General features: G+C 38.4%; 1 protein-coding gene across 17 annotated transcripts in view; it reads left to right on the top strand.

The window, feature by feature from the left end:
* Positions 1-24,721, top strand: part of LOC148876637 (rho GTPase-activating protein REN1-like) — a 113,183-nt gene extending 88,462 nt beyond the window's left edge. For 4 of the 17 annotated variants that reach the window (XM_088942335.1, XM_088942326.1, XM_088942342.1 and 1 more), the window contains 8 exons: positions 4,362-4,422; positions 4,512-4,595; positions 19,436-19,549; positions 19,696-19,802; positions 20,764-20,833; positions 22,631-22,846; positions 23,776-23,979; positions 24,191-24,721. In XM_088942335.1, the coding sequence (XP_088798461.1) occupies positions 4,362-4,422; positions 4,512-4,595; positions 19,436-19,549; positions 19,696-19,802; positions 20,764-20,833; positions 22,631-22,846; positions 23,776-23,979; positions 24,191-24,358 (1,024 nt within the window). In that variant the 3' untranslated portion in view covers positions 24,359-24,721. Of the gene's footprint in view, positions 1-4,361; positions 4,423-4,511; positions 4,596-19,435; positions 19,550-19,692; positions 19,803-20,763; positions 20,834-22,630; positions 22,847-23,775; positions 23,980-24,190 lie in introns of all 17 variants that reach the window. The other 13 variants (XM_088942318.1, XM_088942313.1, XM_088942319.1 and 10 more) reach the window with 7 other exon arrangements.
* The last annotated feature ends 2,772 nt before the right edge of the window (positions 24,722-27,493 follow it).

Here is a 27,493-nt window from a genome sequence, read left to right as displayed (position 1 = left end):
AAAGAGGGTATGGTCAGACTGAGTGTGTGTAACCAAAGTGTACAAGAGCAGCCCTAAACCTCTCAAACTAGGCTCTAGGTGATTGTTTGAGCCCATAGAGAGACTTCTTCAGCTTGCACACTTTTCCCTTCATATCTGTACCATACATCCCTGGTGGGAGGGACATATAAACTTCCTCATGTAGTTCTCCATTCAAGAATGCATTTTTCACATCTAATTGATAAAGAGGCTAGTCTGAATGAGCTGCCAAGGATAACAGAACATGTACATATGTCATCTTTGCAACAGGAGCAAAAGTTTCCAGATAGTCAATCCCATAAGTTTGTGTATAGCCTTTTGCAACCAATCTAGCTTTGTACCTCTCAATATATCCATCAGCATGATATTTGATGGTATACACCCACTTACAACCCATTGGATCCTTCCCTTCAAGCAAATCAACCACTTCCCATGTGTCATTCTTGTGCAGAGCCTCTATCTTAGTTCTCATACCATCCCTCCATTCTGGTGTAGTAAGAGCTTCTGATATAGACCTGGGTATAGGGTTAGAAGCAACAGAAGAAAGGAATGCATAATATGAAGGAGAAAGAAGGCCATAGGAAAGATGTTTGGAAATGCAATGTGTAGTACACTTTCGTTTACCTTTTCTAATAGCAATAGGGACATCGAGATATGGGAAGGGAGGCTGCAATGTGGTGGTATCAGTACCTATTGTCTCTTCAGCAACTGGAAGTGTAGGAGGCTCATGTGATGTAAAGGAAACAATCTGCTCACTCCTAGTCCTTTGTCGTTGGTACAACCTGGGATAAAAAGAGGACGAGGAGGTAATGGAGGAGGATTAGGAATATTGGAACTTGACTCATTAGGAATAGAAGGAGACTCAATAAGAACAGGAACGGGAAGTGCAAACAACTGAGACAAATACTCCCCCTGGGAACGATGCTTCTTCTGAGGTGAACCATAGAAAGGAGTGGACTTAGCAAAGGTAACATCCATTGAGACATAACGAGTGTCAGTACTAGGATCAAAGCAACAATAACCCTTCTGTGTGGAGGCATAACCAAGGAAGATGCACTTATGGGCCTTGGGTTTAAATTTGTGTCTCTGGGTACTAGAAATGTGTAGATAACAAGTATAGCCAAAGACATGAAGAGGAAGAGAAAAAATGTCTTTATCTGGGTAAAGAAGGTTAAAAGGAGACTTAAAGCCCAAAACTCTGGATGACATACAGTTGATTAGGTAGGTTGTAGTGAGAACAACATCCCCTAGAACTTTGTAGGAACATGTGAGGCAAACAAGATGCTTCTTGCAACTTCAACTATATGATGGTTCTTTCTTTCAGCTACTCCATTTTGTTATGGAGTACGAACACAAGAGCTCTGGTGGATGACCCCAAAGCCAGTAAGATAAGAGGTTTTCTTTCCAAAATATTCTTTTGCATTATCGGATCTGAATATTTTGATCCTTGTATCAAATTGGGTGAGAACAAATTCATGAAAATGTCTTACAAAATTGGGAACTTCATCACGAGATCTCATAAAAAATAACCAAGTATACTGGGAGAAATCATCAATGAACAAAATAAAGAATCGATAGCCACCCATAGAAGGTAAGTGGTATGGCCCCCACACATCAGAGTGTACAATATGAAAAGGAAAGGTGGATCTTTTATTACTCAAAGGATAATTGCTTCTACAATGTTTTGATAATTCACAAGACTCACAATGAAGACTAGACAAGTTAATCCCCTTAAACAATTATCGGAATAAATGACTAAAAGCAGAAAAGGATAAATGACCCAAACGAAAATGACATAACATGACACGACTAAAAGACTCTGAAGAAGTAGACCCAAAAGCAACTCTCTCAGGCTGCCCTTGGCTTTGTCCAAGAGTATTCAGTAGATATATTCCATTCGCCTCATGGCCACTCCCAATCACTTTCTGAGACTTCAGGTCCTGAAAAACACAATAAGAAGGGAAGAAGGTTACACTGTAGTTTATGGATTTAGTTAGGCTACCCATGGACATCAAATTAGTATGCAGTCTAGGGACATGAAGGATAGAAGAAAGAGAAAGGGAATATGTAGCCTTAATGAGTCCCTTGCCAGAGATAGAAGCAAGAGAGCCATCGGCTAGGGTAATCTTATCACGGCCAGAAAGCAAATCATAAGAGCTAAATAGAGTTGAAATGTTGGTCATATGATCAGAAGCACCAGAGTCAATAATCCAAGGGATCCTACGATTACCCGAGATGGTTGTATGATTGGCGGTAGCACATATACCTGAATGAGCAAATGCAGATGTAGTTGGATTGGATGAAGAGTTGGAGGAAGTGGCTACACTCTCAAGGTGGCTAATCATCCTCCCATATTTCTCATATTCTGCCTTCACCACAGCCTCACTAGCAGCCCTCTCATCTGTAGAACACCTGTCATTGTCTGAAATTGTGGTTGTATTGGCACTTCCAGTCTTCCCATTGTCAACCTTCTTTTGAAAATGAGGTGGAATAAGATCTGGATGCAGCTCCAGCATTTATCTTTTGTATGTCTGGGTTACTTATAGTACTCACATATAACCTCCTTCTTCCCTATACCACTTGTAGTCACCTCAGGTTTCAGCCCCATATTAGCAAAGTGGTCACCCGGAATAGCCCCTTGAACCTGGACCATCCTCTTGCTCTCTTTACTGCTCACCATGGCATAAGCCTGAGACAAGGATACATTATCCTTAGCTAGGATATTTTGTCTAGTAATATCGAACTCTAGATTCAACCCTGTCAGGAATTCAAAAACCCTATTCCTCTCAACTAATTTTTTGTATGTCTCAGCATCATTTGTACTTCCCAGACAACTGTTTCCATGAGATCTATTTCTTGCCACGAGGATTTCAGCATTGAGAAGTGTATTGCTAAAGGTCTCTCCCCTGCCTTAGATTATTCACATTACTTCTTAGCTTATATGCCCTAGCCACATTAAGTTTTTGTGAATAGGTTTCAGCAACACTATCCCAAATTTCCATAGATGAATTCATCCACAAATAGTGCTGACTAATTTGTTGTTCCATCGAATTCATTAACCACCCAATATTAGTGTAGTTCTCTTGCAACCATTTCTCATACAATGGTTCATCTTCCTGAGGTGCTTTCTTGCTCTCAGAAATGTATCCCCACTTGCCTCTACTACAAACATGTATCTTTACTGATTGTGACCATGCTAGATAGTTAGTCCCATCAAGCTTGACTGTGGTCACAGTCAATAAAGAATCTCCAGGTGCTCCCGGAACCTATCTGGACTCTGAGCCCAACTTGTTCTCCATTCTAGAGACATCCATTTTCCTCAAAAATAGACACCAAGTACCAACCTTTACGAAACCCTAGCCACTGGCTGTGTCTCACCCGGAACCCGTGAGAAATAGGAAACCTGCAGCCGCTCCCTGTAGGCTTCACTGAACTGTACTAGTTATGGATCGATCTTCAAGAAAATGAAAGGGGACCCCTTCTGTCACTGAGCACCAAGGTGAAGCTCCCTATGGGACCTGCAATCAGGACTCTCCAGTTGATTAGGGTTTTGGGCAAAAAACTCCAGACTGTCAGAATAATGAACTAGACATCTTCCTTTTCTCGAAAAAACCATGACCAGCTGGGCTGTATACTTTCTTCAATCACTCATTCGATTCAGCTCTCCATACAGTGTATGGGAAAAAAAAGAAAAAGGAGAAAGGAAGAAAAAAGGGACCTGCTCTGATACCAAGAAGAAAAACACTCCCAAAAGAATGAGAGGACTGATTAAAGAATTGTGAAATAAAAAAGAGAAAACAGCAAGGAGAAGAAGAAGAAGAAGAAGAAGAAGAAGAAGAAGTCAGATGTGAGAAGGGTTTAGAGAGATGAGTTGTTCGTACAGCTCTCTCCTTTTCCTAATCCATTTCGTTAACTTAATCACCAACTTTAAGTAATTCACAAGTTAGCCCTTAGTTGTGCGGAAGCTAATTACATAAACATAAACTAATGTTAACAGACCCATAAAGAGAAGGCCCATTAACAGAATAAGACATAAACATAAAACTAAACATAAACATAAGCTGTGGGTTATGGGCCATTTGGCCCATCTTCTCTACAAAGACAAATGATTGAATTCATAACTGTCAACCTAGGAACCATATGTCAGATGAGTTCTGTCACTAGTATTGCTAATGCTGTGTGTGTTTCTTTGAATTCATAACTGTCATCTTTGTATTAGATTTGTTTGTGGCATCATTAGAATCTATTTGGGACTATCACTTTATGAGATTAGTTTTTCTTAAATTTGATTCTACCACATAACCCTATTTATTCTGTTCATCTGATTGTTGAAAATCATGTAGGATTGTAATTCAGAGGCTTGAGGACACTAAAACTGAACTGCAAAATAAAATTGCCAAAGAGGTTGGTCCTTCTACAGTTCATAGTTCTTTCAAAGTTGTAGGATGTTACTTGTGGAATATTGTTCTAATATCCATCTATTTCCATTCTAGGCAAAAGAGAATGCTATTCTTCAAGAAAGTCTGGAAAGACGAAAGAAGGCTTTGCATGAACGCCGTTTAGCTTTGGAGCAAGATGTATATATTAGACAGTAGATCCTTTTTTCCTTTTGGTTTTGTTTAGAAACAGCAATTTCCAGCTAAATAATATTCCTGAGCAGATATGCCTCTTTGATAGCGGATATGCATATTTTTCTTTCTTGTGCATCAAATCAATGGTTTAGTATATACTCTTTCTGCTCTTTGAAATTGGTAGCGAAGCTGGTAATTTTCCAATACTAGAAAACTCTTAATAATTTCCTCTTTAAATGTTCCACCTACATTCTTTTCTCAAGTCTATTTCTTGTCAATTGTTTCATGTTATATTGATATTGAGATACAAACATTTATGTTTGGGACATCATAAAAGATTGCTTAATAGAGGTCTGGTGGTGAATTTTACAATAGGGGAGCTATCTAATTGGGAGTCAATACCACTTTTGTATCTTTGATCCCAAAAAGAGAAACAAAAAAGTTGCTCTTCACCCTGTTATAGTCAATAGGGGCAGTTTTATCATTGTTTTCCTTTGTTTCTAGTCTATTTGTTATAGATGTCTTACTGAGGGTAGTATTGTAATTTCTGTCTATATATTAGAAGCTGAATATTCCTTGGGTCGACAGATAGAGAGAAAATGTTCAATTCTTCTCTTTTGAAAACCCTTTTTCATCTCATTTTCTCTTCTTTTCTTACTTTCTCTCAACTGAACTTTTCTACTGTTGTTTTCTCACCTTTTTCTTCTCTTTTTTTAACTGTTCTTTCTAAAGTTAGTATGGTATTAGAGCTGTAGGGGTTGACCTGGTCGCTTTTCATGCCTATTGTGTGCCCTAGGATGACAGAACTCCATTTGTTCCTTTTAGAAAGGAAAAGACCTTGAAAGGACTGATCACCCTTTAGTAAAGGAGGATTTAAAGCCTCAAGTGGTGACAATTATTGTATTCTTGGTGATTTCCTGAGTTTCCTCCTTGCCACAACACTAAGAGGGAGAGTTGGAATGTGTGACTGGTGTGACAACTGTGTGACTGTTTGGTGCATGAGGTGTGCTGTGGTGTGGCAGTAACTCAACTATGAGTGTGTTAAGTGCTTAGTGCTCCAAGTGGTGCAACACCACTTGTTAGAAGAAAAGAGGGAGAGAGAGAGAGAGAGAGAGAGAGAGAGAGAGAGAGAGAGAGAGAGAGACAAGTTGAAGGAAAAGGAGAGTTCAAAATTTTCTATTCTTCAAAACATAACATAATACAACCCTAACATATAATGTAAATTTATAAGAAACCTAGAAAATGAAAATTACAATTAAATCCCTACCAAATATGAAAATTACAAAAACCCCTACTAAGAAGAACTTTTACAATTAAACCCAAAATTTTCATTAATCAAAGTAAACTCTAAACTAATGTCGTCTATGCCTGAAATAAGTATGAATTCTATGTGGCGCTTTGGTCTCAAAGTGATCTCCACCAATTCTCCTCGACAGAAAAGAACTTTCCTCAGGAGAGATAAGGGAATAATACTGCTCCAATGGATCTAGGTCTAGGTGACGAAGTTCCTCTTCTAAAATCCAAGTAGCATCGGTATCAGGATGACCTTTCCATTTCACAAGACAATGCTGATAACCACCTAGTCTAGAAGTGGTAATCTCATCTTGGAGAATACTCTTGATCTGCTCGATATGTGAAGACCATACTCGGGGCAGAACAGGTACAGGTACTGAAGGTGAAGTAGTGGTCGTGGGCACACTTGCAGGTAGAGTAGGAGGCTCGATGGTGCCTCAATAAGAAAACAAATCCTCCACATTGAAAGTTGAGCTAAATCCCATGTCCGAAGGCAAGTCAAGTTCATTTGCATTAGGTCCTATCTTTCAGATGATGTGAAATGGGCCATTGGCTCGGGCATATAACTTTAGGAGTGGTTTGGGTAACGCTCAAGATGTACACAAACCATGACATAATATCCTTCATTGAATTTTTGATTTCTACGATGTGCAGCAAATCTATGGTTCTCATTACTTAAAGCAATTTTTCATCTTATACTGGCATGCAAATCATGGAGATGTTGGGCAAAAGAATCCACAAAAGCAACAGTACGAGCATCAAGAGGTAAAGGAACAAGGTCAGTAGGTGTAGAAAGGAGTAAAGCCATGGACAATCTCAAAAGGTGTTTTTCTAGTTGATCAATTGACTGAATTGTTATAAGAAAATTCTGCAATGGGAAATGATAATTGTGTCGATTGCCACTTTGCACATCATGGAAAATGATGCCAAAATTTGGGCCAGAAGGATACTCATCTTTCAACTTTTCAAAACCTATCGTATTGATGCTCATGATTTGGAGGACAATGAGTACACGATTGAGGACATCTGCAAGTTTATTCTCAACACTCGCACAATGTTTTAGGGAAATTTTATGTTCTTGAATAAATTCAATCTATTTAATCGTAGTGCTTGCAGCCAAGGTTCAAAGTATCAGAAATGCGAGGTGTATTGGAAAGACAATTTTAAGAGATGTTCTTCTTTAGAAATACAAGGTGTCTTTCCAAGGTGTATTGGAAAGACATTTCTTCAAATTCATATATAGTTTTTCAGCTTGATATGTTCCAAGAACTTCAATAAGGTGATGAAGCTGTTCTTCTTTAGAATGATTGTAGATTAAAATGTCATCAAAATAGACCACCAAGAATTTTCCAAAAAAGGGCCAAAAAATTTGAGTCATAAATCAAATAAAAGTACTAGGCGCACTAGTCAAGCCAAAGGGCATGACTAGTCACTCATAAAGCCCATCCTTTGTTTTAAAAGCAGTCTTCCATTCATCACCAATTTTAATACAAATTTGGTGATACTCACTTCAAAGATCAATCTTATAAAATCATTGTGCGCCAACCATGAGATCCAACATATCATCAAGTCTAGGTATTGGGAATCTATATTTAACTATGATCTTATTGGTTGCACGACTGTCAGTATACATTCTCCAAGATCCATATTTCTTAGGGGTTAATAGGGCTGGCAAAACACATGGACTTAAACTCTCATGAATGAAACCCCTTTCTAAAAGTTCATCCACTTGTCGTTGCAATTCAATATGCTCCTTTAGATTCATCCTATAATGTGGGAGGTTAGGCAACTCTTTTGGGGCCACATCCTGGAATTCTTTAAATAGGGTTGTGACCTCAAGTGAATTTATAGCTAACTTTATAGTAGCAAACCTAGCATCTTCTTTGTATCTATCCTTCTCAGATGGTTTAGTTGGTTTCACAAGGATAGATTTCCCATTGAGTTTGATGATGTATGTATTTGGTCATCCATAATGGGTAATATTCATATCAAATAACCATGGATGTCCCAATAAGACATGAGCAACATCGATAGGTAGAACATCGCACCATATCTTGTCTGAATAATCACCAGTTTGGATGGAAACCAAACACCTCTAGGTTATGGGTAAAGAAGTTTTATCTACCCAAGCTACTCTATATGGTTGTGGGTGTGGTTCAGGTTTGAGTTTCATTCTTGATATTCTAAGGACTGAAAGCTTGATTAAACATGGTCGAACCAGTCATGGTTGCTGACCGAAATTAAAAAAAAAATCCAACCCAACTCGAGAATCGATTTTTCGGTGTTTTGAAATCTGATTTTTTGGATCAATCTTGCACCAAACTTGGACCAGATTTGAAACCCTGGTTTATAACTAAAAATACCTGATACAAAGTCCACAATATGCAGCTCCCAAAGTGGTGGTTCACACCCATATCAAACCCAAATCAACCTCCAACTAAAGATGGCGTAGTTGTATGTGTGAAATCGATTCAGCAACACCTTTCCAGCCAAATTGAGCTCCAACTAGCTTGGGCTTGATGCAGCTATGTGAACCTGATATTCTCTGATGTTTTTCTTCAAAAACATAGCAGAGGACTGATGGGAATCAGCCCTCACTATGGTCGGTTTGAACTAGGGCTTTTGGGTGCAAGGGAGAAGAGAAAGAGAGCAAGAGAGGGAAGTGAGAATGCATGGTTCGCCCTCTCTCTCTAATCCCTTATATAGAGCTCTATCCTAATTGGATTAGGTCTTAACCCAAATCAGATTTGTGTTAGGACTTAATCCGCTCATAAGAATGGAGCTTCATAGCCATTTCCATACCCAAATTCAACCCAAATCACATGACAAGTTGTCATGTGACCTCTTTAACTAGTCATACTAGTAATGAGCCTAAGGCCAATTTTCTTTAATAGTTCACATGCATAGGCATTGCATGACCTCTTAAGCCTGATTATTGTATGACGTGGGACCTACAAAGGTCTCACACAAGTCCATATGGGTTTGGTTTATGTTTAGAAAGAGACAGGCCAAATTCACTGCATCAGGACAGTGACCCCTGAGCCAAACAAGTTGGGCTCAATTTGGGCCCAACACACAAGTATAAGTGATTCTTGGGTTCAGCTACCCTATGAAATCCAAGGATGATGAACTGATGTGAGATAAAGCCCATTAGGTTATCAGTCCTCTAATGGTCTCTTGCCCTAAAGGAAGGACCTCTCATCCCTTAATAATCAAAACACTACTCAAAAGGAATGACCTCTTCCCTGACTGCAAAATGCAGTCATACCCCCTACTCAGATGGATCCTGGAATTAAAACCATTTGTAAACATTTTTTAGAAAATATCATAATATATGTATAAATACATTTTGCAAATCCAATTTCAAATACTATTGAAATCTACTACCGATAGGTTTAGGTTTTCATCGGAGAAAGAGTGTAAACCCTGATATTCACTTTGTCTGGCAAAGGAGTTGATCCTATCAATTTGATCACCCACTCAAGTAATATCCTAAACTACGAACATGGCCAGGTATTTGTCCCTTGATGGATCTCATTGGTTGGCATATCAAAAGTAGCTCAGTCCAAGACTTAGTGTAGTATCATAATCAAGTCTAGGTTTAAGTGCAACTTTCTAGTTTTGCCCATCTATCTCCAAGGCCCAGTACATAACTGAAAATTAGTTCAGGTTTAGTACTTCTTCTAAACACCAACCGATTGTGCTTGGGGTCTAACCCTGGCAGCTGAGACAAATTGGTCCACTAATTCAGCAGCACACCAATGTCAACCTTGTTAGGATAAATTCCCCAAGTCTATCCAATGGCTGAGAACATTCTAAACTAACACAAGTCTCATAATTGCCCAGTTTAAGGAGTAATTCACAAAAACACACCAATCTGAACATAAAACAATAATGTACTCTTATTATTTAAGCATAAATGTTAGTATAGATCAATCTGATTGGAGCTAAGAGCATACATTGTCTACCAAATATGGCAGATTTGGATACGACATTCATGGAGCTGCCTCCATCGATGACGACTTTGCACATAGCATCCCCACATTTAATAGGCTTAAAAAATGCTAGTACACCTTCAGTCATTTGTCTCAATAGGAGTGGACAAGATGAACCTCATAACATTAAGGTGGTGGTCACCGACACAACCTTGGTCCTCTTCAAATTCAGTCTCAAAGGGCTAAAGACTCAACAACTTGATCAACATCTTCACCTCAAAAGACTCTTCTACATCTATGCCTATGGTTAAAGTTCGATTCGGACAACATGAAGTTACCGTCCTTTACACAACTAAAACACTGAATGTCAGACCCTTTATATCATGAACTAGAAGTAGTGTTAGTGTTGGCTCTTTGAATAGGATTTAGTACTAGTAGACAGTGTTGGTTTTGGGTGCTTGGGTCTCCCCAGTTTGGGAAGACAAACACCGAAAGGCAGAAAACTTTTGGAAATTTTCAAGCTCTAAGGCCTTATCGTAAGCCTCTTCTATGGTTTTAAGAGAATGTAGATTTAGTTTTCTTTTCAATTCAAGTCTTAATTCATTAATGAACTTGGTGAGAGTCACCTATTGTTCTTCCCTTATGTTAGAATTCAGGTCTGCCTTAGAGTTCTGCCTGTCTGAGATCAGTTATGTAGAAGAAGAAAGGTGAAAGAGAGAGAGAAAGAGAGAAGAAAGAATTCTGGTTCAAACTGAAAGAGTCAACCTGCATTCTCCCAGTCGACCAGGAAGTATTTATATTATTATTAAAACATAACTGAAAAGACCTATGTGCCCTTACTTAAGTTAAGAGCACTTGTTTCAACACAAAATTATAGATCAACAACATTAATCTAGGTATAAAGACAGAAATACCCCTACGCTAACACTCCCACTCAAGCTGGTGAGTATTTACCAGCTTGTTACATATGTAGTCCACTCTTCCTCGAGTCAAGCCTTTTGTAAATAAGTCAACCTACTGATTTCCTGTATTAACATGTGTAGTGTCTAGCTCTCCATTCAGCACCTTCTCCCTCACAAAGTGACAGTTAACCTCAATGTGCTTGGTTCTTTCATGAAACACTGGATTAGAGGAGATATGAACTGCAGCCTGATTATCACAATAGAGCTTCATTGGAGTGTTAATGTTGTACCCTACTTCCTGTAGAAGGTTCCTTAGCCACACTAATTCACAAGCGGTGTGTGCCATAGCCCTATATTCTGCTTCTGCACTGCTTTTCGCAACAACTGTCTACTTCTTACTTTTCCAAGTCACCAGGTTACCTCCTAGAAACGTGCAATAGCCTATAGTAGACCGCCTATCAGACATAGAACCGGCCCAGTCAACATCAGAATACCCTTCTATTTCAAGTTCTCCCACACTCTTGTATATCAGACTGCGATCCGGAGCCCCTTTTAGATACTAAACAATTCTCAGAACTGCATTCCAATGAGGAATAAGAGGTTTTTGCATGAACTGGCTTACCACACTAACCGCAAATGAGATGTCTGGTCTGGTAATGGTTAGGTAGTTCAGTTTTCCCACAAGTCGTCAGTATCTGCCAAGGTCTTCAAACACTTCTCCCATATCACTGCTTAGCTTGGTGTTTGAGTCCATGGGTGTTTCAGCTGGTTTGGCACCCAACAAGCCTATTTCTTCTAGCAAATCAAGCACATACTTCCTCTGGCATAGGTTAATACCATACTTAGATCTCGCTACCTCTATCCCCAAGAAGTATTTCAGCTTACCCAGATCCTTTGTCTGAAAGTGATCCTGCAGATAAGTCTTCAGCCTATCAATACCAATGTTATCATTCCCACTAATAGCAATATCATCTACATACACCACCAACAGTATTTTTCATCCCGGAGAGACATGACTAAATACAGAATGGTCAACTTTGCACTGTTTCATACCAAACTTCTTTACCACCTCACTGAACCTACCAAACCATGCTCGATGAGACTGTTTAAGCCCATATATAGCCTTCCTTAGTCTGCACGCCTTACCATCCTCTCCCTGAGCAACAAACCCTAGAGCTTGCTCCATGTAGACCTCCTCGAGTAAGTCACCATGCAAAAAGGCATTCTTGATATCAAGCTGATATAGTGGCCACTCATGCATGGCTGCAAGAGAGATCACAACACGAACTGACCCTATCTTAGCAACCGGTGAGAAGGTCTCTGTGTAGTCAATACCCTAGGTTTGGGAGTACCCTTTTGCAACTAATCGCGCTTTCAGACGTTCAACACTACCATCAGGCAGATACTTAACCGTATAAACCCATTTACAACCAACAGCTTGCTTCCCAGGAGGAAGAGCAATGATGTCCCAAGTATGATTATGATGAAGGGCTGAGAGTTCTTCTTCCATGGCATGGCACCACCCTGGAGAGGTAAGGGCTTCCTGGACATCTTTAGAAACAATAACTAATGATAACAGGGTAACAAACTGGCGATGGGAAGCGGAAAGGTGAGTAAGAGAAACATAATTAGAAATGGGATGAAGGGTGCAAGTACGTCTACCTTTCCGCAAAGCAATGGGTAGATCAAGCTCAGATGCTAAGTGCGGGTCTGGTGTCGGATTTGTCAACGGAGATGTAGCCGGAGGAGTAGTAGCTGGTGTGCATGGGCAATGTGTATACACATGACGGATAGGTGGGCGTTCAACAGGTGGTGGCACCGGAGGCAAGGATTTGGTCACGACTGGAACAAAGGAAGGAGGATTGACAACGGGAAGTGGAATAGGAGGAGGTGATGAGAAGGAAGAAGCATCATCGGACCCCAAAAAGAACGGAGTAGACTTAAAGAAACTGACATCAGCACACACAAAGGACCATCGAGAACCAGGATGGTAACACCTATACCCTTTCTGGGTCCGAGAATAGCCAAGGAAAGTACACTTGAGAGAACGGGCATCAAACTTGTCATTCCCGGGAGGAGACCTGCTTGGATATCTACCATAATCTGGACTCTTGTCTAAAGCTAGAACTTGAGTCATTGGTCGTAGCATGATTGGCCCAGGTTGAGGGAGGACCATGTAGATCATAACAATGGTTGATGGTATGCCCATCCATACCACAATGAGTGCACTTCCTCGGGCCTGAGCTACGTCCTCTACCATGGCCTCCCCCTGAATCTCTGCCCCCAGTACGACCACCACCACAATTATGAGTAGACCCACCATTGCTACTTCGGCCATACGCAGAACCACTACCACCACCACGACCAGACTGAGCTCCCCTAGCTCCACCTCTAACACCATGGCCTCTTGATACAGCAAAGGCTGATCTATCTGAGGTATTAGAGTTCTCAGTAGATCCGATAGAAATCCTCCGGAATCGAGCAAATACCTCTTCTAGGGACGGAAGAGTTGATCCTCCTAATATCTGAGCCCGTACTGGTTCATATTCAGACTTTAGTCCCACCAAAAATCTAGTCACATCAAGCTGCTCTCTCTGTTATTGCTGAATCTTGACATCAAAAGTGAGAGGATGATAGACATTCAACTCATTACATATGTTCCTCATGTTGGCATAGTACTCCTCAAGACTCTGATTGCCCTGTTGCAGGTTAAAGTACTCTTGATAAAGCTGATAAACTCTGGTTGTATTGTCCTGCCCCGAATACAATTTCTTCGCATGGTCCCACACATCTTTGGCAGTACCAAGAAACATGAAGTTCACACTAATCTTGGGTTCCATATTGTTCCACAACCATGTGATGATCTGAGTACCCTCTTGCTCCCAGTCTTCATACTTGTGAGAGTCAGAGGAGGGTTTGTCCTCTCTGATGTGTTTTACCTTCTTCTTTGCCTTCAGAAAGACTTCAACGGATTTAGCCCAAGGCACATAATTCTCTCCATTTAATTTAATGGAGGTCATTTGAACATTCAGGTAGTCTGTAGGCACCATCACACTAGGTTTATAATCATTATTATCTTCCATTATGTTATCACTGATTATGCACACTTGCTGAATTCTATTATCACTGAGATCTGCACACTACACACCACTAGGTCACACCTGTCACACTGATTGCAGTACTTATTGTTGCTGGAATGTGTGCTATTTACACCACAAACCCTAGATCACACCTATCACACTGATTTCAGCACTTGTTGCTGAAAAGTGTGCTCATACCACAAACCCTACTCCTACAACTACCTGAAATCTCACCACTATATGATCATATCTCTTCCTTCAAAATACACAAAGAAACCAGCATAAACCCTAGCACATTACTGTCCGAAACCCTAGCATATAGTCTGAAACACACTTCCTATTTAATCCATAACAGATATCATGCACTGAAATCTCTTACCTTATCACTGAAGTAACACCCATACGAGCAGGAAATCAGTCCACACACGACAGCCACTGCACACACAACAGCCACCCACGACAGCCACTGCACACACAGTTCGGCCCTCTATTCTTCCTCTACTAGGAGAGGGCGATCTCAGAAATCACAGCAACCGACCACATACAACCTGACTGGAGGCATAGAAACCTCCAAGGGAAGAGGGCGATCACTCCTTTTCAGCCCTTTCCCTTATCTCCAATCAAACACAGAAAAAAAAAAAAAGGAAAAACCCTAGATAGGGTGCGCAGAGAATAGAAACCTAGGCAAGCAGAAATCTAGGCAGATTCAAGTTTCTCTGATACCATGTTAGAATTCAGGTCTGCCTTAGAGTTCTGCCCGTCTGAGATCAGTTATGTAGAAGAAGAAAGGTGAAAGAGAGAGAGAAAGAGAGAAGAAAGAATTCTGGTTCGAACTGAAAGAGTCAACCTGCATTCTCCCAGTCGGCCAGGAAGTATTTATATTATTATTAAAGCATAACTGAAAAGACCTATGTGCCCTTACTTAAGTTAAGAGCACTTGTTCCAACACAAAATTATAGATCAACAACATTAATCTAGGTATAAAGACAGAAATACCCCTACGCTAACACCTTATATCACATTTCATAGACAAGTCCTCAAATCGGTTAAGGTAATCAGGCACACTTAACGACCCTTGTTTCAAGTTCATCCATTGCTCCAATAATTGCCTTTTATGATATGTGGGAATATATTTTTCTTTCAATTCAGTTTTCATTTCAGCCCAAAAAGTGATGGGTGCCTCACCTAGACGCTGAATGTCCCATTGGACTTCTTGCCAATAATGCTTGGGAGACCCTACTAACTTTATCTTGGTAAAGATAATGCATTGAGTATCAAACATGTTATACCAGTCAAAGTAGTCTTCCATATTTTCTAACCAATCTAGGAAAGCACTTGGATCTAATCTACCACCATAGCTAGAGGCATCCACTTTGACCTTTGTGATTTCACCATCCTCACGGAAATCTCTTTGGTCATCTTGAATCTGGCCTTGATGATGTGGAGGAAATCTATCCTGATGTCTATTGGGATATTGCCTATGTCTAGGGTGATCCTCAAAGTCACTCTCCAGAAATCCGTCCTAATCATCTAATTCTTGTGGGTTGTTGGTACGGTACCCACGGCCTAACATCCTATGTGATTGCATGTATGTCCCAAGTGTGGAACTTGACTCTCCCTACCCATATTAATTTGTAGTTGATGGATCCTAGTAGTTGGGGTTGGGAGAACACCCAGTTGTTGAGCACTAGAACCTATGGGTTGGCCATTTCGATAATTATGCCCAACGGTAAACTCTTCGGGGTCATTCCTTGAGTCTTCAACAGGGTGATTTCCCATGGATACAAATATCTGTTTCATTAATTCAGCCATAGATTCTTTAAGGGCATTTATATCTGAACTAAGGATTTGTATCTCTTCTTCAAAAATTGCTTTTATTTCTTCTTGGACTTTGGTCAAGGCTTCTACTCTAGTAGAAAGTACCATGATGATAGGGTATTAAGGTAAGGATAATAGGATGAAAGTAAAAGGATGCAATATCAATACAGACAAAATATCACAAATAAGTAATTAAAATTCTAAACTAATGCAAGGCACTCTTGGAAAATCTAAAATTAAAAAAAAAAATTATGCTAGGCTCACGCAAGAATATAGGTGTAAGATATATATGGTAAATAACTATAGAAATAAGAGGCCTGCCTTTTTTTGAATGAAAGAAAGATGAGGCACACAATAATATGCAAGTTACTGATGGTAAGATGGTTATGTATGTATTTTCGGATTTTACAAAATTTCTAAGGACTTGATAGTAATGACCAGCTTACTCAATAGATAGAGGAGTTAATCCAAAACCCAAATGGAAGAAAATTGAATAATCAACTGTGATGTGTTTTTAAAACTCTAGACAGAATTGAATAATCAATCCTTCGGTCTAGTGACCTCTAGCTTTTCTGAACTCAGCTACAACAAGCTCATTCCAAAGTCTCGTATGGTTACATGTGCTATGAGTAAAGATGATGGAATTACCAAGAGAAGAGGCTGCTGTTATAGAGTGATAACACCATGGGAGACGGATGAAAGTGGTCAATTCAATCACTACAGAAAGGGAGAGAGAGAAGTTGTGAACAGTGGCATTTGTTGCTTTGTTGCAGTGGCAGGGAAAACGAAAAAGAGAGAAGGAAGGGGGAAAAAGAGAGGAAAAAGGAAGCGGAGAATGAAGAAAGGATATAAGGGCAGTGCTTACTATATGTAACAGCAGGAAAGGGTAAAAAAGAAAGAGAAGAAGAAACACAAGAAGAAACAAAGGAAAGTGGGAAAGCAAGAGCCAGTGGGAGAACAGAGAGGGGAACAACAAGAGAGGAAAAACGATTTGAGTGAGACAGATATTGTTAAGGCTCTGTTGCTGAAAACAAAATTGGGGAAGGAAACAAGAGAAAGAAAGAAAAGAGGCAGAGAGAGAGAAAGTGAGGCAACGACTGTTGCAAGGTTTGGTTGCACAAATAGGACTGGGAGAAGAGAAAAAGAAGAATAGACTAAGAGAGTGGAAGAAGAGGAAGAAGAAGATAAGAAGAGAGTGGGAGAACAAGAGAGAGAAAGGTAGCGGAAGAGACTAAGAGAGTGAGGGAGTGGTGGTGAGCTGCTACCTGGTTCAGCCAAGAGTTGGGGAAGACAAAGGAGCAAACAATGGAGGCGTGGGTCAGGCTCTAGTACCAAACTGATGCAGCACCACCTGTTATAACAAAAGAGGAAGAAACAGGAGGAAGAAGAGAGATAGAGGACAGGTTGAAGAAGAAATTTCAAAAGTTTCTATTCTTCAAAACATAACATAATATAACCCTAACATATAATGTAAATTTATAAGAAACCTAGAAACTAAAAGTTACAATTAAATCCCTACCAAATATGAAAATTACAAATAACCCCCTGCTAAGAAGAAATTTTACAATTAAATCCTAATTTTGCATTAATCAAAGTAATCTCTAAACTAATGTTTGTCTATGCCTAAAATAAGTATGAATTCTATGTGACACTTCAGTCTCAAAGCGGTCTCCATCACCAAGTGGCTGTGTGGTTCCTTGTTTCTTTTCGGTGTTGAGACGTAGTGTAACAGGTTTGTTTCCTTGTTGTGGATGACTATAGTTTACTTTCCTAATTGCTTGTGATTCCTCTCTCAATGGCTTCTTCCGCTAGTGGTTCTAACTTCTAAATCAGCAGTGGTAGTACAATTAGACCTAATGTATGTCCAACTGACTATTATTAAGATCAATGGCACAAATAATGTACCATGGACCAAATCGATGGAAGTTTCTTTGATTGGAAGGGGCAAACTGAATTACATTATGGAAGACCAACCAAAGAGTAGATCTAAAGGGCACAATGAATGGATGCAAGAAAATGCACAAATTATGACTTCATTATGGAATAGTATGAAGAATCACATAAATGTGTCTTATGTTTATGGATACTACAAAAGAAATTTGGGAGCATGCTAGGCAATTGTATTCCGGATAGGACAATGCACGAGAGTTTAGCAATTATATTAGGATTACTTTACTCTCCAACAGTGAGATAAAAGTGTGGAAGAGTACTATGCTGCTTTGAAGAGTTTAGGGAATGAATTGAATGTTTATCAGCCTTTCTCTATAGACTTGAAGGTACAACAAGGGCAGGGAAAACATTTGGATGATGCTATTTTTTTTTTAGGGTCGAGATCTGAGTTTGAGCCAATGAAAGCTCAAATTTTAGGAAGTAATGACCTTCCTTCTCTTTCAGAGGTGTTTTCTCACATTGAATCCACCCCACGTAGTGAGCACACCACTATGTAAGATAAATCAGCCTTAGCAGTTACCAGAGGTGGTAGTGGTGATGGTGAAGGCTTTCGTGGAAGGGGTATAGTTAGAGGTGTTGGTCATGGCTTTAGGGGTGGTCATGGTGCTTAGGGGTGCAAGTCAGGTGGGTTGGGCTGGGTTTAAGCTCAATCCAAGCCCAACCCTAAGAATTGGACTTAAGTCTCGAGCCTGGCCTAAGCTCAAACTAAAATTTGATGCATTCTGTTTAGGCTCAACTCCAGACCAGGCTCACGTTTGTAAATCAGCCCACACTAAAGTTTAATATAAATGCATGTATGCATATATGTATGGTTTATCAAAAGAAAATATGCATATATTTATGTACATAGACAGGTCAGGCTTGGGCTGAGTTCAGGATACCTTAGTGTTAGGCTTGGGCCTGGCCTGAAAAATAAAAAAGTCCAAACTTTTGGGCCCAAGCCTAGATCGAGGACCGAAAATCCAAGCTCAAGCCATGTAAAATTGCGGGTTGGGTTGGTTTGGGATCAAGTTGCACCCGCCCAAGTTGCACCCCTAGTGGTGCTAGTAGGGAAGCAAGAGGTGGTGGTAGGAACAGTAGTGGGCATGGTCAAGTCCAAGAGTGCCCATTTGGGCCTAGATCATACAGTTAATTTTTGAGATAGGATTAACTGAACACAATAGTTGTTCAGCAGGCTGTGGAACCAAAAATAGTGCTCCACACCTTGATAAAATACATGGGACCCACAAACATTCAACCCCTCATTGTGGGCCCCATGTATTTTAAACACTGGTTTGGGGCGCTATCATTGGTTCCACAGCCTGCTACGCAGTTAAAGTGTTCAGCTAAACTGAGTTATTAATTTTTGTTACGATTTGCATGGCCCACCCTCTTCTTAGGCTAATCATACCATAGTAGATGGTGGCATTAATAAGAATGTTCCTATTGATGAGTCACCTACTGCAAGAGTGGGTAGGGACAAGGAGTTCATTTTCAATCACCCATGAGTATGAGAGACTTTGCCTTGTTGGATTTTTCAGGATTATAGATAAAGAAACAAGCTTGTTCATTAAAAAGCATTGTAATTAATATGTCAAACAAAGCCAATGTTCTGGGTATTTATTATAAATACCTGAGCATAATGGCCTTTCACCATGCTTCTAACAACATCATCAGCTAGTAACTGTAGATGTGGGCTGTCACTTGTGGTCTCTACCGTGGCCATGCTTGAACTTAACTTCCCAGAATAGTTTAGCTAGCATTGTCTCCTTTTCACTCAATTCCAAGTAACCAATCCATTACAGTTTCATATAAACTGGATATTTTCATCTTATTTTGACATTTACTATCCTTGAGGTTAACATGAGAAGTGCTTATTGTGACAATAGGTGGCAAGGCTGCAGGAGCAGTTGCATAGAGAAAGAGATCTCAGAGCATCTTTGGAAGCTGGGCTCGATAAGCCAATGGGGCATTCAAATGTTTCAGTCAACTTAGATAAGATGGTTAGTCTAGAAATCAATCAGAATTTCTCCCACATATTGATCTTTATTTCATATGCACACCAGATTTATAATTTTAAAAGTGCTAAAGACAGGCAAAACTTGAGGAAATTGCTCTGACAGAACTATATGTTGTTGATTTGAAGCAGAAAGTTGCTGATCCCCTTGTTCAACTTAATCAACAAGAACAAAATCATGGGTCTGTGAGTGGCTCATGCTATGAACACCAACTCGCTTCTAATCATCAAGCTTCCTTGTAAGTTACTTCTCTTTTGTCCCTTTTTGCTGTCTTCACCCTTTTTTTCTAAACTGCGACATGTTTTAAACTTCTTTTTTGTAAAAAGTTGAATAACTTTACTAGGATATCAAGAGAGAACAAACAAAAGGTCAGCTTAAATACACTGAGAGACTAACAAAACCACCTTACATACAAAAATGATAAAAACACTGCATTCAAAAAAAAGGTAGCCACTGAAAAGTGAGAATTTGTAGGGATTTCCCTGAAACATCTTTTCCACAGACAACCAAATGGCCATTGCTATTGCTGTTTGAAGAACTCAGTCATCTTAAGAAACTGTACTCTCAAAAAATATCTATCCTTTCCTTTCATACTGTCCATTATCCATATTATTGCTGAAGGGATGGCTTTCCAGGCTATCTTCCCTGTTTTCTTTAGATCATGCAAATCCCTGCTTGTTAGGATCTCAAGTAATGTTCTAGCCTTTCTAGGAAGGTAGGAAGCACCAACTGAAATTGAGACAGCTGACGTATTGAATTGTCTGTTGATACAATAGGTATTTTGTTGAAATATTAAGTAATTACATAAAAAAAAAAGTGAAACAATAAAGTATGAGATCAATTCAGAAGCACTATTGTATTTGTTAATATACCAGGGAGAGTTCCATTCGCCGATGTATGTTTACTCTATCCACCCTCCAAACACATTGAGATAATACTGTAATGCTCTTTAGATGTATTTGTGGCCCTTGAAGAGCCATACGCACCTGAAGTCTGTTTTAAATATTTATCACTTTAAAATTAGAATGCTTGCATGAATAGTAATCAAGTTGCCTTCTTTGATTTATCCTTCAGTATGTACCTACTTATAATTAGGGATTCAAGTGTGGATGAGTTGACTTTTTCTAACCCTTATCTATTTTCTCTTTTTTTGGTGGATTGTACCTCCACAAACTTTCTAAAATATTTCCTTGATACAGAACTGGAAGACAGAAAGATGCTGAAATGCAAGAAACAGAACACCTTCATGAAAGGTCAACAAAAAGTGAGGTATGCCTTCATTATTCTGGCTTATTGTTTATTTAATATCCTAATCTTTTATAGTACAATGTTAAATCAGGTTTATACTTTGTAATAAATTTATCAAAACAGAAAATGCATCTATCTATACTATATACTTATAATTGCAGTTGTCTATGTGTTCTTACTTCACATTGCTTCCCAACACCCTTAGAATTTTGTGGTTTTTTTAATTAAAATAATAAAAACATGGGACTATTTTTTTTTTTTGGTAAGAGGATCTATTTAAATTAGCCCACAATCAATTCAGTTCTCAAAACCAAACATGGGCATCTTTTAAAACCGGAAAAAAAAAAAAAAGAAAAAACATAGGCATCTTTTAACACCAGCCTGTGCATCACACAGGTCTCTTATAGTATATGTATACATCTAGCCTTGTACATAAAAATAAATACAACAGCTTAGCATAGTTGTACATAAGAATCAATACAGGTCTCTTCTTGGAGGGTCGTCTCACCAAAACCCCCGCATATATGTAAGACACCATACACTATTTTATTTTTATTTATGTTGTTAATAGTAGTGCAATAGATATTATTAGACTAAACTAATCATATATTGGGTTTATAGTGTTAATATCGTTATTCTTATACTAGTTTCTTTTTGTTATTTTCTTATTGAGACACAAGTCAGTGACATGGTCTTGAACCCATTAGGACTTTAAAACCTGGATTGATAAGTAAAAAATAACTTGAAGAGTTTATCCAATTGGCACACAAGAACAATCAATAGGACTTCTTCTTCTTCCTAGGACCAAAACAAGGGCTCAACCCTTATGTTTTCTATGTTTCTTTCCTTATTTTTCTACTCATAAATATGTTCACTTTATATCTATTGCTATGGGGTTTATACTTATTTCAAGAGAACTATGGTGATTGTTAGTTAAAGATCACTACTTATTACTATAAAACCTAGGGATCTACCCTAGGATTTACAATTTTTTTTTTATTTTGAAAAACTCATCGCCTGAAGGCACTCCCCTAGGGATCTACCCTTGATCATCTCTTCCTTGCACAAAGAGATCAAGAAAATTAAAAAGAAACAGAAAACTCAATCAGGACATACAATAAATTTCAATTAAGAAAATTAGATCTACTACCAACTTAGCCATCCCAACCATTTGTGGTTGGCTACAGGAATCCTGTCCTTTCATTTTTCTATATCAGGAACCAACTAAGAAAACCAGTCCTACAATGCTTTGTGAAAACAGAACGGTTGAAATAACTACAAAGTTAGGAAAGAGCTTCTCGTTTTTAATATAGATAATGCAGTATTTAGACATAGAGATCTTTAGCTTAATAGGAATTTCATTAATGAGAATTAGGCTGTCTCCTACTTGTGGTATGACTAGACTTACTGACCTTATTTTATCCTCCTACTTATTTTTGAAATGTATCTTGGTTGTTTCTCATTGTTTGATCTAGTTTAGAAACTCTTAGTTTACATTCTTAGGTCCTGCTTTACTGTTTGTTTCTGTAACTCCTTATAGCACATTACCTCTGGGTTATACCTTACAAAAGGATAGAATTTTGAGATCCAAACCTGCAGTTTTATCCCCTACGGGTCCAAGTTTATGATTTCCAAACAGTCCCTAACAGTAAATACTCTTATTCATCCCTTTGATTTTGGATATAATAACAAAATAACATATCAATATCATATATAAACTTTCTAATAATAAATTCCAATTGCCATTTAGAAATGTGTATCTGAAATGCTCATCATCCATACTAACCCCCGAGATGAACACCTTCAATGTAACAACAGGATACTGATTTGGTCAGAACAGACAGTTCAAATATGAAGATTCAAGGATTACCATCCGTAACAAACAAACAACTGCCTCAGATGGTAAAACTGGATTCCGCAAGTTCTAGCAATACCAAATCTGTAGGGGTCCCTTCCACTTCATCTACTATTGAGCCACGTGTAGCTGGAAATGCAGCTTCATCTAACCCCAAGAAGTCCAGAGCCAATGATGAGGTAGCTTATTGTTTTTTCTCTAGTCTTCCGGTTGTATTCCTCTGGAAGATGAACCAAGTAATTTGGTTTTTAAGTTCCTGTATGATTTCTCGTTGCCTCAAGGCTTTTGATGTAGATAGTACTGTATTACAAGTTCCTTCAATATATTTATATTGGTTGTTCAATACTTTTAAAGGAAGAGAAAAGTAGAAAAAAAAATGTCAGATTGACTAGGAATGCCTCTAAATGATGACAAAATAAATCTACAATTTTTAGATGGTTTGATCATGTGCAAACAAACAATCAGTAGAACCACAAGGGAGTACATTGCTGCAGATTGGGTGTTCAGATCAGGGGGTTCTGAAAAAGGATGCTGGTTGAAGCAGTTGCAGTTTACAAGATTTACATGTCTATGTGTTCGTGCAAGGCATTACTTAAGAACAGATATGAGAAAAACAGGATCAATGAAGTCAATCCCAACACGGGTCAAATTACCTATTCTTTGATGTGTTTTTTGCCCAATCCTGTTAGTTGTTTGAAGAAATTAAGAGAACAAGAGTAAACAGTTCTTACACAATTTTATATTCATGTATTTTATTCTTATATCATATAACATTAGTAAAGTTTAGAGCATGCTCCAAATTTAGGTAATCAATCTTTTATAGTCTGTTTCATCAGGTTTTCTTCATTTATTTTCCTTTCCTTTTTATCCTCTCCGTTTTCTTTGTTTTGTAAGACCTATCTAATTTGTGATATGATAGGGTTACAATTCACTCTTTATTGTGCATCTGTTTCTGCTAGCCTCGCCTATGCAAAGAACTGATATTTCTGAAGCATGTTTTTGTCGATTTCATGAGAAGACTTTTCTAGTTCAAGCTTCTTTACATAAACGAAAACAGATCAATTGCCAATTGGATGGTCTAACTCTAGGGATTTTCTATGTTCAACAGAACATTAACATGGTTGGAGAAGACTGCGACAACATGAAGTCACAGGATTTACCGTCTTCTTCAAACAAGCAGCAGCCTCAAAAGCATCAGTTGGATACAACAATTCAAAACAGTATCAAATCTATAGGAGCCTTTGGTTCATCTATTGGGGATGTAATTGGATCAATTGCTTCAAATGCTAAGAAGTCTGGTGCAAGGGGTGAGGTAAGTCTCTTCATTAAATCAGGATGCTAGTCCCATTATTGTTTTGTAAGCAACACCTCAAGATGTTTTAGTATTTCAGGCAATAGGTAGGATTTTCTTATTAAAAATGGCATAAGCTAACTCTACATTGCGAAGGCTCCCTCAATATCTCCTGGATTGGTTGATCAGAATCAAATAAAGTTGCGCTGACTCTGTATCTTATGGTTACTAGTTACAACAGGTAATTGTGCCTGCATCCAATGCTCTGACAAAGCTGACAACACGGCTCAACTTCTTGAAGGAAAAGCGTATCCAGATTGCAAATGAACTTAAAAGTTTGGAAAAGAGTCAAGGATCAGAAGGTCAACCGCTTGGTCCACCTAAAGCCAATCCCAGATAATGCAAGGTCTGACATGTACAGAAAATTACTAAATTGTGACCTCTCCTGTATATGCCTTCTTCCCTCGCTACGTGTTTTGCATCATTTGTATAGATAAGGTGACTATATGTGTTTTTGTCAGCTATCATTTGTTTAGAAATGACAGGAATGACAAGAAGAAGTCAAATTTGTTGCTTTAGGGTTCGGTTAGGAACCTTAAGGTTGCTTGTTGAGCCCCTGGGCTGAAATCCAGAGGTGGTGATGTACAGGTTGTCCTTGATGTAAATTTGAGATTTCTCTTCTACATTGATTTTCAAACATGTAGTTGAAGGATGAAATAGAAAATAGCAAGCCACGATGGCCAACATGCACTAAGTAATTAAATTTCTTGGTGTCAGATGTACTCAAATTAGTGGCTTAAGTGCATAAGAACCTTACCACCATATGACACTAGTCACAACAGTATTTGTTGAAGGGTAAATTACTTAATCCCTTCCTGTGTCTCACGAATGCTCTAACCTCCCCCTACACTACGGCCTTTCAAAAAACTCCCTTAACGTTTCGGGGAAATTGTACGAACAGATCCCTTCTGTTTGAAGTGACAGATACGATGAAATTTCTATTCTGCCCCCATTATTATATTTTTAGATAGAAAAGGTAAACTTTTCTTGTGCCAATTTCATCCTTTAAATAAACTGAGAAAACAAACGCGAGTAAACTTTCCCTTTGATTTTTCGGAATAAGCAGACAAATTACCAATTTTTTGTTCATAAAAATAAGCAGTTAACAGATAATGCAATACTAATCTCTTTAATCAGATCAGAATATGTACTACAGATGAGGGTAAATCTCTTAAAGTATCCCTAGGTTATAGGAAAATGACCAACTCTACCCTATTATTTAAAAATTGCCGTATCCCCAGTTTTCTGACAATTAACTAAATCCTCTCTACTGTTGGTGTGTGTTAGCATTCCATCACAATCTATTGGCATGTGACACTATGTAATGTATAGAATTTTTTTAAAGCCCAATATTAGTCTTTGTGGTCAATTTTGCCCTCCATTATTCTTCAAATTTTCAAATAAAACTCAACATTCACCTTGTGGACAAAAACAAGTTCTTTAACCTTTACTTAGTTAAAGGTCAAGAACACAGAAGGGAATTTCCCCATCATTTCTTGTGATATTGAAGCAAATGGACATGGAACTAGTAAGAGCTGATGGCTAAGATGGTATCCTCAAAATCTAGTTTTTGATGGGAGATGGATGATCCCTCCTATTCACCTATTTAACATATCTTTGTAGCAACAAAGAAGGGAGATGATCTCATCTTGTTTTTGGGTTGTAGACGGCTTCATTGGATATCTCTATCTGTTGAAAAGCTTTACCAACAAAGAAAGTTTGTCATGGAGAAGACCAACAAGGTGTTATTGTCAAATCAATACCAGTAAGGTATTATTCAAATGTTGTAGGTTTATTCAAATGTTTCATTTTGAAAATTTAAAGAAGAATAATGGGTAAAATAATCTTGTCCTCCTTTCAGTTAATAGATACTAATGACAAAGGAGGATATAGTCAATTATTAGGAAACTTGGGGTATTTTAAGGGAATTTCTAAATAATAGGGATGAGAACATTAATTTCCTAAAACTTAGGGATAGTTTAAGAGATTAACCCTATATATAAACAAAGGTGGTGTTTGGCATGCCTTTTTGAAATATCTTTCAGTCTGCGAGAAGCACAAAAGACCAAAAGCTTTTATTTTCCCACTTGGTATCACATAAACCAAAAGACTCGAAAATGAGTGCATGGAAAGACTGAAAAAGTAAAAAATCGGGAAGCTTCAAATGAAGTTGTTGGTCTTTCTACATTGAAAATAGCCTTTCTAGTTGTTTTTAATAGCCTGATAGACCACAATGCGAACCAAACAGTCTTGGTCTTTAAAGGCAAGACTCCAAAATTTTAGTGTCTTCTCATCTACTAGGTTGTTGAAAGATCTACCTAGAAAGACTTGTTAAACACCCTCAAAATCTATGAGCTTGATTTAAAACGTGAAGACCGATTATGGGAATCCAACGTACAACGTATTCCGAGTAAATATCCAGAAAAGAAAAATTAAGCTTGACTCATGCTTCTTATCATGCCAAAACTAGTGAATGACCCCGTACTAACTATCGGGAATCAATAATGTTAAATTTACATTATGGAATCAATAATGTTAAATTTATATTTATTAATACTTTAAATAATTAATAAATTTTAAGAAATATTTATTTCAAAAAATAGTTTTTCAATAATTATTAGAATATGGATAGTTTTCTTTTGTTATGATACGTAGAGGGTTAATGATTAATTGAGATTGATAAAATCTAGGTAGAAGTAATTGTGGATAACCACTTTTACATTTTATGCATTTTTTTATGAATGGATTGAAAATGGTGCTAGTGGGTTGTAGACTTTAACAGCAACTTCTCAAAAAATGTCACGTCCCTAGCTTTTTAGAAAAATGAGAAGGTCGTGTATCTAAATTGTGGGGTCCTATAGCCTGGTAGTGGGTTGTAGGCTTTAGTAGGAATTTCTCAAAAATTGCCACGTGTTTAGCTTTCTAGAAAATGAGAAGGCCACTTGTCTAACTACTGGCAGCCGATTTCAATTGTTGAGATTTGTTTTACAAAATATATTTTATATGAGATATAAAAGTATATATATTACGATTTCTAAAATGTTTGCAAAAGGTTTTAATTCTCGGGATCCATATAAGCAGAGAGTGCAACACTGTTCCTTGCAACCGAGGGAATCGTCATCTCTTGTCGAGTAGTATTTGATCATTATTGGCTGAGAGGTTAAGTGTAAGGCCACTGGGGGTAATACCTGATGGGCTAATCTTGCATCTGCCCACAGTCCCTGGGTTTTTATAAGGTGGCTTGGCCCAGGGACCACTTAATGTAAGTGTTGGGCCTAATAGAAGCCCATGTGATGGGTTTCAAGGGGTGCACTGTCCACAAAAGTGTATTCAGCCAGGCCTTGTAACAAAGGTTGGGCTGAACCCAAGTGGCTAATGTGTAGATTAATGCTTGGGTCCCATGCCATACAAAGAAGCCCAATTGGGCAGCAGTTTGGAAACAGTTTGAGCATATAGACATTGGGCTTAAAGCCCA

Source organism: Nelumbo lutea, chromosome 1 (assembly GCF_056320005.1).
Source record: "Nelumbo lutea isolate HS-2025 chromosome 1, American lotus-T2T, whole genome shotgun sequence".
Lineage (NCBI taxonomy): Eukaryota > Viridiplantae > Streptophyta > Magnoliopsida > Proteales > Nelumbonaceae > Nelumbo > Nelumbo lutea.
Note: the sequence above shows the minus strand (reverse complement) of the source record. Positions and strands in the feature narration are given on the sequence as shown.